Source organism: Leptonychotes weddellii, chromosome 5, assembly GCF_054177405.1.
Source record: "Leptonychotes weddellii isolate Sample4059 chromosome 5, ASM5417740v2, whole genome shotgun sequence".
Lineage (NCBI taxonomy): Eukaryota > Metazoa > Chordata > Mammalia > Carnivora > Phocidae > Leptonychotes > Leptonychotes weddellii.
Window position 1 is genome coordinate 103,196,925 of NC_138373.1, and position 10,490 is coordinate 103,207,414.

The following is a 10,490-nucleotide window of genomic DNA, read 5'->3' on the forward strand; positions in this document are numbered from 1 at the left end:
TCGGCTCAGGTCATGATCCCAGGGTCCTGGGATTGAGTCCCGCATTGGGCTCCCTGCTCAGTGGGGAGCCTACTTCTCCCTCTGCCTGCCGCTTCCCCTGCTTGTGCTCTCTCTGACAAATAAATAAAATATAAAAAAAAAATTAAAAAAGGTAAACAATCTAAATGAAAAATGTGAAAACAAGGATAAACAGGAAAGTCACAGAAAGGAACTTTAATGGCCAATAACATGGAAAGATGTTCAAGCTAGCTAGCAATTGTGGAGATATGAATTACAATTGCAAAAAATTCCATTTCATACCCGTTAGTTTGAAAAAATTAGTAGGTTTGACAATGTCACATGTAGCAAGAATATGGAGCAATGGGGGCTTTTATTTACTGCTGGTGGGTTGTACATTGGAACGGTCACTTTGGAGAGCCATTTGACAATGCCAATACCTAGTAAGGCTGAAGAGGCCCAAATGCACAGACTATGACTCAGCAACTCCACTCCCAGTATACACCCTAAAGACACTCTTGGTAATAGTCACAGGAGCAATGTAAAATGTATCCATTGCAACATTATTTTTAATAGCAAGAAACTGGAAAACAACCCAAATGTCTATTAGCAGGAGGATAGATAAATTGTAGACTAGCTATGCAACAGCATCCATAACAGTTAGGGAGAGGAAAGACCAGAGCTAGCAACATGTAGCAACAGGATAAATGAACCTCACAAACAATACAAAGAGAACAAAAGAAGTTGCAAAATACATATATAGTATAATTCCATTTTATGGAGTTTAAAAACATGCAAAACGGTATTTTCTGTGTGTATAAGAGAAGTAAAAAGAAAAGCATGGGAAAAGTAAATACTAAATTTAAGACAGTGGCTACGTTTGGTGAGGGGCAGGACGAGTGGGGAGGGGGACACCGGGCACTTCAATAATACTTATAATAGTTGATTTCTTAAATTTGACGGCAGCTATATGGCTACTTACTGTATTCTTTTTTAGTGTATTATTCTTTATACCTTTAGTGATAGCTGAAATATTTCATACAAAGAAAAAGAATTTATATAGGGACATAATACAAATAAACAGTATCATGCACGTGAACATGAAGGGAAGGCCAGGATCGGGGATGGAAATGAGAGTGTTGCGTATGTTCACAGGACAAGCGAAAGAGCAAGGAGTCTCAGGAGTTGCTCACCTTGATACTCCCTTCACCACAAAGACTTTGTTGGAATGTTGCTTCTCCAGTTTGCTCATCACCTCGTAGAGACTGTGGTTCAGCTACAGACAGCAAGAGAGACCGGTTGCTAGCCAGTGGGAACCTGAGACGGGCATATCCCTTCTCTTCTCCCTTTCAGACAGTTCCCGGAATAAAACCTCCCCACCCTTCACTATAAAATTCCCTCATCTCTTTTGCACTAGCATCCAGGGTCCTGTCCTGCTGCCCCTTCTTCCTTGACTGGCTGTGTCTTAAGTTCTGCCTCTTCCAACAGACTGGCGGCTCTCTCAAGGCTGGGTCCTTGATGTTTGATGTTTGAGTTGAGGTTCTAGCTTCTCTCAGGTAATCCAGGGAAGAAAAACCCATTGTAATATTAATGAGGCAAACCATAATTTAGCTAAAGCAACTGTGGAGAGGAATATGTGGAGGTGTGCATGAATTTAATTAATGATGTGACAGAACACAGTCTTGGAATCCCAGGACTAGAAAAGGCCCCATGAGGTTGTGTTCTGTGGCTGCGTCTCACTGAATAGGACTGGCCTTCTCTATTCATGCCCAACTACCTGAGAGACAGACCTGTGTTTAAGCACTGCCCTCCTTCCTCCCTAGCAACTAAAGATAACGATTCACAGCTTGGTTCCCCATTTCAGCTCTTCCTTCCATAGGCCTAACCTCCTCTATTTATCTGAAGCTCAAGTCTGGATGCCATTATTCAGTTGTTAATGGAGACGGGGAGGGCCCTCTGATGTGTATACTTGTGCTTTGACACCGCTGAACACCGTCAATCAAGTGCCATTTTTTCATCACAAGAGAAAAGTAAAAACCTGTGGTGCCAATATCAATATTTAATGTGATTATGTAAATTAGGGCTACTTTCATATTTCCTAGGGAAACCCACCTAGGTGTCTACATTGGCCAGAGGTTTCTCACCTTGCTCATCTCCCGGTAGAAGACATCCCTCAGGTTGGAAATGTTTTGGAAGATGGTCACGTAACAGCCAATACGACTATCAGGAGGCAAAAAAACAAACCAAAACCAAAACAATAACAAAAAACCCCACAACGACACATACAGGTAAGTGTTAGTGAAGGAAACCTTTGAAATACAAGGTAGGAGCTTAAGCCAACACTAAGACTCCTCAGAGAAAAGCACCCCGCACCCCAGACTCAGGATGTTCTGGGATCTGGATTCGTCAGAGCCAGGCCAGTAGCACACCTGACTCTCAGAAGGGTGGGAAGGTCAGAGGAGACATTTAACAGCCCAGTCTGCCACCAAAGTGTAAGAGACCTCTAGTTGCATGAAGCTCTCTTGATTCGGGCTCTTTAGGTATTAAAGCGATATGAATGAAAGTACTCTGAAGAATTTTTAAAGTACGTTATAAATACAAGGCCGTGCAATTGTAATTATTATAATAAATAATTATTCTTTCTCATTATGCAATACTTGGACTGCTATGGAGCTGTATGCACGTTAGTGGAATTCTACTATAAATGAATTGGGGGAGTTTACATTTAAAGAAATTGTACTAAATTTCAATGCTATTTAAATTAGGAGTCACATAATTAGTGTTTTAGAATACATGTAGCTATTAAAAAGGCTCCATCATACATAAACTAATATGAAGTGGCAAGATAAAATACGGACTACAGCTGCATTGCAGCGTATCTTGTACAATGAAAATAGGATACAAATAGAATTTCTACCCAGATACATCTAAAACACTTTCACCTTCTGTGAAGCAAAGACATCATTGATAGAAATAATCATCCCATGGTTTATCTTCTAGGTCAATCTGGATGTTCATGAACCAAGCTCGTTTAAAACAATACACACTGAAGCATTCCTAGTTCCCATGATGGCAGTAATTTACTTGCCAAGATCTCTCCTATCCAAGAAGCATCTTGCCTTTAAACCGGAAAAGCCAGCAGGGCAAGCCTGGCTATATCTTTCTTCATTGCAGATAAAGAAACCAGGGTCTGGGGCGATAAGGCAGTTTGCCTAATATCACCCAGCAAGCCAGTAGCAGGGCTGAGGCGACATCTCACTCTTGGAACAGAGCTCTTTTCGTGAGGTGACATGCTTGGGTTGCCAGGTAACCTGGGCCTCCACGGGCTCAGGAGTCTAGGCCTTTCCTGTCAGTCATTACCTATGATAAAGAACAGGCAGCTCCTCTAGCAGTTCCTGGTTCAGGTCTTCAAACACACTCTGGGCTTTGTTGAACTCTTCCTCTGCCTGGGGGTGTAAGAGACAGGACAGTCTCCCTCAATCCCGAATCTAACGCTGGAGGCTGCCGCCTTTATTCCCTGCATTCTTTCAGGGACTTGGCTTACCTGGAACCATGCCTCTCCTTCCCCAGACCCATGCCCTCCCCAGCCTTGCGTCTCTGACTATCCTTCGAGTATCGGGGTCAGAGGAAACAGGATTTCCTTCAGGATGCTGGATGCTGAATTTATCATTTCCTAAGCCCGGCTTGGCCCAGCCACCTGCCACCGTTATGGGGGGAAGGAGGGCAGGAAGGTTTCACCTGGCTTTTTTTTTTTTTTTTTTTTTACCTTGGCAGTCTTGGCTTCATCTTTCTTCTTGGCACTCTGCACCGCTTCCAGGTGGTGCCGGGCACTGTCATAGTCCACAAGTTTCCGACCCCGCTTGGCAATTCTTTCCTAACCCAGAGTCAGGAGAGAGGGCCTTGATACTCACTTTTCAGTGGCCAGGACACAGGTAACAGAGTAGCAAACAGAGAGGCACAATTACTGGGTCCTATTACCAAATTTCACTTTCTTTCTTTTTTTTTTTTTTTTAAAGATTTTATTTATTTATTGGACAGAGAGACAGCGAGAGAGGGAACACAAGCGGGGGGAATGGGAGAGGGAGAAGCAGACTTCCCGTGGAGCAGGGAGCCCGATGTGGGGCTCAATCCCAGAACCCTGGGATCATGACTGAGCCGAAGGCAGACGCTTAATGACTGAGCCACCCAGGTGCCCCCAAATTTCACTTTCTAACAGCTTGGTGCCCATTGGATTTCCCTCACTATTTGGAAAGAATGGGAATTCTCGTGGGGGCTGTGTGTGTGGGGGGGGTATAGAGTAAAGCGAAATTCTACAGAGCACATGGAAGCCTGCACTAAATGTTAATATTTCCTATGAACCCACTAAACACAGGTTCAGCCTCCAGGAGAAACGGCCTTGAGGATCCAGCTGAATTCAAAGTCAGGAGTTTAGGGTCTTACTCCCATTGCTGCCACTTATTAGCCTTATGATGGAGGGCAAGGCACATCTCTTCTGGAACTTCAGCAGCCTCACCTGCTCTATGGTGTTATTTTAAAGATCAAACGCTGACTACAAAGTGTTTTGAAAACCCTAAAGCATAATAAAATAGTAAATTATTGTGTGCACCGAGAGAGCGTCTACTCAATCTCATCCAAACTACAAATCCAATCATAGATTTTGCAAGGATCTTAGTGATTATCTGGTCCAATTTCCTATTTAATACATGGAGCTTCTCTGTAATAGTCAAAGTAAGTAGTTCAACTTCTGCTTGAAGTTGAACTTCAACTCCCAACTTCACAGTATATTTCAGTGTTTGAAAGCTCTATGAGAAACTTAAATCAGGATCCCTCTAATTTCTCCCTATTAATCTACAAGCAGTGCAGTGCCCGACGGAGTAGGTGTTTCATAAATCTGAGTTCAATGAGTAAGTGAATTCTAACTCTGCTTTCTAAAACCGTTTAGAACAGGATGCATCCCTCTTTCACCTAACAGACCTCCCAATATTGGAAGATAATTATTAGGACTCCTCCAAGTTTCCTCTTCTCTACAATAAACATATCAGCTAGTTTAAAAAAAATTTTTTTTTTTATTAATTTGTCAGAGAGAGAGCACAAGCAGGGGAAGCGGCAGGCAGAGGGAGAGGGAGAAGCAGGCTCCCCGCTGAGCAGGGAGCTCGATGTGGGGCTCGATCCCAGGACGCCGGGATCATGACCTGAGCTGAAGGCAGATGCTTAACGACTGAGCCACCCAGGTGCCCCCTTAGCTTCATTTCTAATCATGGGTTCGAACTCTACTTAGGATGTTTACTCTGGGGGCCACCCTCGACTCTGAAACTGATTACCTTAATCTCGCTGAACTGGGCTACGTAGTTTTCCATGGTCCTCAATGCCTGGTCAGCTAGTTTCTCTTCATAGTCTTCCCAAAGGAGATCATTATTCTGTGGGGTAGAGGCAAAGGGCAGAGGTGAGGGCCCCACTTCTCGGCAACAAATGCCAAGCAGGGAAAAACCCAAATTCTTCCCGCACAAACTTCCTTTTGGAGCGCTGTGTTTAGAATGTCACGTTGGCTTCTGGTGAAGAGTCAGATGAAGAAACAGCCCTGCCCCCAGGAACCGCCCTATAAGACACTGGACATACCTTCAGGGATCAAGAACAGGAAGAGATGGTCAGTCTTGGACTCGAGCTTGAAGGACAGGGAAATTTGGGAGGAAAAAACTGCATGAAGTTAGCTTTCAAAGACAACCAGCTGGGTTTTATGTAGGTAGAACTTCCATAAGGTTTTAAAGAGAGGAAGATGGCCGACTGCAGAGGAATCCGCAGATCAGGGAACACTTGTTGTTACCCTCATGGTTGTTGCTGAGGCTATACATATGAAGGATGCGGACTGGCTCCTTTGCTTTCCTATTTGCTTGGACGGAGAAGCTAAGAGAAGGCAGAAGTGAGTGCTAAAGAGCTGTGAAGCCGGGACACTCTTACCCCTGCAATGGCCTTCAGCTCCTCGTGACCGTCCCACTCGCTGCTGTAGATCTCCTGCAGGGTTTCTGACACTCTCTTTGAGCTTTCATGCATCACTGAAAGGAGAGAAGTCGGTCCCACCTTACAGCTTCCCCCAAAGGAGGCTGCTATAGCCAGCCATACGGGTCAACAGGCAGATCAGCGGGTCTACTTCAGAAGGACGCGCACCCCCAGAAGGTTTGGGTGACCCATGAGGAAAGCTGGGCGGGGGCTGGGACAGGAAACATTGCTCTTCCTATGCCCACACAGTCCGGGCCCCAGGGGCAGGCCAGTGATAAATCGCCTGAGACTGGGTGTTTTTCTTTCCATCCTCAGAGCTCTCAGGAGCTTGCTTCTCCTGTGCTGTACACTACCCACCTTTGACTGCACTAAGGAAGTTCTTCAGGTCCTTGTAGAGCTTCTGGCCTTCTGCCTGCAAGGGAGAAGTGCTTTTGGTGACCAGAGAGATACATTTGGAAAGATGCTTCAGAGGTCAAGGTAGAAGAGTAGGTTAAAAGGAGAAATCAGTCCTGGAATTTGCAAATGTTATTAATTAGCCTCTGTTCTCTTTACCAAGAAGTTGCAGGTTGTCTTTTTGGGGGCAGTTTTTGTTTGGAGATTGTTCCCATGGCACTTGCAGGTCTTCTTTCCTGTTCTTCCTTCTGGCGAACAAAAGCCTGTACCCCAGCTCCTCTGCTGAAATTTAGGTGTCCTAGGTGACGCTATCTATGTGACCCTCTGGCTTATACCTTCCTCTCTGGGTAAGTAAACCATCACCATCTTCTGTAGACGCTCGGCCTTCTTTCTCCCGTGAACCCTCACACAGGCCATTCCTCTTCTCCCCTGACATCCTTCTCTGCCTTGCCTCCCTTCACCCTTCCCTTCCATCAATCACGGGCTTTACACTTCTCTTCCAAATGGCTCATCCCTGATTCTCCTTCAGTCCCAACTCCAATGGCCTCATCTATAGCTCTATCCATCTACCCAATCCTATCTTCGCTCCTGTGTCTGAACTCTCTTTTTTTTTTGGCTGGGCCTCCCAAGCACAGATTAGGTCTCCTCCCTGGAAAAAAAGAAGGGAGAAAAGGAGAGGAAGGTATCATTTAAGTTTGGAAGTTCAAATCTCAACCCAACAGATGAACCATTTTGTCTGAACTCTGACAAATGTTCATTTAGCCTCCGCTTCTTGAATACCTCCTGCAAGCAGAAACTCTTGACTTCTTGCTGAGGTTGTGCTTCAATTTTAAATAGTTCTACTAGAACTCTGGCCCACTGGTCTCGGGCTGGCCTTCTGTACTCAGAATAGATCTGATAACTCTTGCACATATCTTGGAAGACATCTTTCCCAGACCCTGCACCGAATCTTCTCTTTCATAGGCTCTCTCTGTTATTTAAAGCCCCTTCTGACTCTGGTCTCTTTCCTCTGTGTGGACTCCAGTTTCTAGGAGTTGTTGTGTGAGAAGGGAGTTGAAGCCAGACTATTGACATTTGGAGCCTGACTTCAGGAGTGTGGGCCTGGACTGAAAGGGGCAGCCCACTTTAGTGTATTCTACAGGGCAGGGCCTATGGGTCAGAACAGTGAGCCTCACAACAGTTTCAGGGAAGGAGTATTCAAGCTAAGATTCATTATGCGTACACCATAAAGCACTTGTGAACTTGTTCATTTGTTTTGCTTGTTTTCAGCACTAGATAGGCTATTGAACATACCAACAGAATAAAAAAAAATTATGGGAGGGGCACCTGGGTGGCTCAGTTGTTAAGCGTCTGCCTTCGGCTCAGTCATGATCCCAGAGTCCTGGGATCGAGCCCCGGATCGGGCTCCTTGCTCGGCCGGAAGCCTGCTTCTCCCTTTCCCACTCCCCCTGCTTGTGTTCCCTCTCTCGCTGTGTCTCTCTCTGTCAAATAAATAAAATCTTTAACAACAACAACAAAAATATATGGGAGAAAAACTGAAAATCAGAAAATTCTATCTTACAACTTACATTAAAATTTTTTTATCTGGGGGGTGCGCCTGGGTGGCTCAGTCGGTTAAGCGTCTGACTTCTGGTTTCAGCTCAGGTCATAATCTCATAGGTTGTGGGATTGGCCCCATGTTGGGTTCCATGCTCAGCAGGGAGTCTGCTTGGGGTTCTCTCTCTCTCCCTCTGCCTCTGCCCCTCCCTCCCCCCACTCTCAAATAAATAAATCTTAATTTTTTTTTAATCTGTGGAAATCTTTGCAGGAAAGATCATTATTATGTAAATTTAGCAGCAGAAAATCTAGGTCAAGTCGGTCAAAGAAAATTGGACTAATTATTTCATCCACATTTTCTGCCTTACTTCTAAGCCAGCCCAAACTCTTGACCATACCTCAGGTTAAAAGTCCTTGGGGCTCAATGCCAGGACTCAAGGGACACGAACTCACAGATAGTCTCAAGGGAGTCGAAGACACTGTCAGAGAGCTGGGAGAAGAGCCGACATTGTGTGGTGTATCACAGCAAGTGAGGATCAGGAGAGTGTCAGAGAAATGACCAAGGAGGGGCCAGATGCTACAGAGAGGTTAGAGTGCAGGAAGAACCAGTCACAGTCACTGGACTTGGTAACTGGAGGTCACTGGTGACCTTGAGGAAGTGCTTTCAATAGCACGATGGAGACCGTCAGTCACCAAAATTCGGAAACACTCAGCATTCACCAGGAAGGATGTTTCATTTCCTCTTTGCTTTTTCATTAATGGGAAAAAAGTTTAAGTAGTCCAAGATGTTCAATATACAAAAAAATCTTTTAAACATGGATATGGTAGGTGGGTATAAGTTTGAGAGTTTTAAAAATGTGATAGTTAAAGTTTGAGAGAGTTCTGAAAGAGTTTTGAGGGTTATAAAAATTAACAAGGATTTCAAGTTCTTTTTTTGAAAGAAAAGAACATGGGCTCAACTTTTTATTTCACCATGAAGATTTATCTCCAAAATACACATCTAAGTAACAAAAGCTGTTAAATCATCTTGCATAATTTCTACAAATGAAATCAAAATTGTTTTTCTCCATTAGATATTATATGGCCTGAAAAATCTGATCAGTAATCAAGGCTACCATGCATGACTATGGAGGCTGTATGAACGTTGTTCAAAACCAGGGGGTTCTATTGATACCAGAGTCCATAAAATGTGAATGCCTTCTGCCTTCCACTGCACCTCACAAAAGGCCAACTCCACTTCTCTGTTTTAGGATCAAACCTCTAGGTCAAAGTTCTTTCTTTATGCTCTTGCTCTTTCCTTTGAGGAGATGAAGAGTGTGTGTGTGTGTGTGTGTGTGTGTGTGTGTGGTGGTGCGGGAAGTGGAGTGGTGGGACACCACTGGCTGTCATTTTATTTTGCTGGCCTGTCTGTCCCTGTCCCCCCGCCCCAAAATGTCTCCAGGCTGAAGAATCCCAGCATCTTTCTTGACAGATACAACTTGCACAGTCTTAGGTTCCCACTTGTCTGAGAGTCAAAAACCTGCAAGTTATTCCACTTCTCTGGCTTTATTTTCCTCCTCTATAAATGTCGGGTAAGACCATTTCTAGCCCTGTAGCTTATGATTTTATCAGTTTGGCTCTCTGAATCCATGCCAAATTCTTGGTAACCCCATAAAGAGTCTGGGTTCGTCCTTCCTATCCCTTACGCAAACTGCCCCAGCCCTCAGTTAATGGACCACTCATTCTGGAAGCTTGTCCTAAGCACTTAGGCAGACAAAGCTATGTGCTAAGAAAATCCTTGTCCTGGGGTTCCCCACTTGCTGGAGAGAAATGGACTCAGAGAAACCCAAACACTCAGCAAAACAGTAAGTAGCATGATCAATCCTGAGCGAGTGCTAAAAGTGCTTGATTTGATGGAGGTCCTGAAGGGAGACAAGAAGCTTGTTTGATTTTATTTATTTATTTATTTGAGAGAGAGAGAGAGAGAGAGCACGCATGCCCAAACAGTGGGAGGGGCAGAGGGATAGAGAGAATCTCCAACAGATTGCCCGCTGAGCACAGAGGACAATGTGGGGCTTGATCTCAAGACCCTGAGACCATGACCTGAGCCGAAATCAAGAGTCAGAGGCTTCACCAACTGAGCCACCCAGGCATCACCATGAGGTTTGACTTTATTATTTTATTTTATTTTTTTAAAGATTGTATTTATTTATTTGACAGAGAGAGACAGAGAGAGAGGGAACACAAGCAGGGGAGAGGAAGAAGCAGGCTTCCCGCGGGGCAGGGAGCCCGATGCGGGGCTCGATCCCAGAACCTTGGGACCATGACCTGAGCCGAAGGCAGACGCTTAACAACTGAGCCACCCAGGTGCCCCGAGGTTTGATTTTAAAAGCAATGAATTGTGGGGCGCCTGGGTGGCTCAGTTGGTTAAGCGACTGCCTTCGGCTCAGGTCATGATCCCAGGGTCCTGGGATCGAGTCCCACATCGGGCTCCCGGCTCAGCGGGGAGCCTGCTTCTCCCTCTGACCCTCTCCTCTCTCATGCTGTTTCTCTCTCGCTCGCTCTCTAATAAATAAATAAATAAAATCTTT

The 10,490-nt window shown here is 44.9% G+C and overlaps 1 protein-coding gene across 2 annotated transcripts in view; it reads right to left on the minus strand.

The window, feature by feature from the left end:
- Positions 1 to 10,490, minus strand: part of BIN2 (bridging integrator 2) — a 30,933-nt gene that overhangs the window by 8,328 nt on the left and 12,115 nt on the right. For both annotated transcript variants that reach the window (XM_031018517.2, XM_006747635.3), the window contains exons 3-9: positions 6,349 to 6,403; positions 5,953 to 6,047; positions 5,319 to 5,414; positions 3,764 to 3,871; positions 3,358 to 3,443; positions 2,142 to 2,217; positions 1,191 to 1,273 (exon numbers count right to left, since the gene is read on the minus strand). In XM_031018517.2, the coding sequence (XP_030874377.1) occupies positions 1,191 to 1,273; positions 2,142 to 2,217; positions 3,358 to 3,443; positions 3,764 to 3,871; positions 5,319 to 5,414; positions 5,953 to 6,047; positions 6,349 to 6,403 (599 nt within the window). The remainder of the gene's footprint in view (positions 1 to 1,190; positions 1,274 to 2,141; positions 2,218 to 3,357; positions 3,444 to 3,763; positions 3,872 to 5,318; positions 5,415 to 5,952; positions 6,048 to 6,348; positions 6,404 to 10,490) is intronic.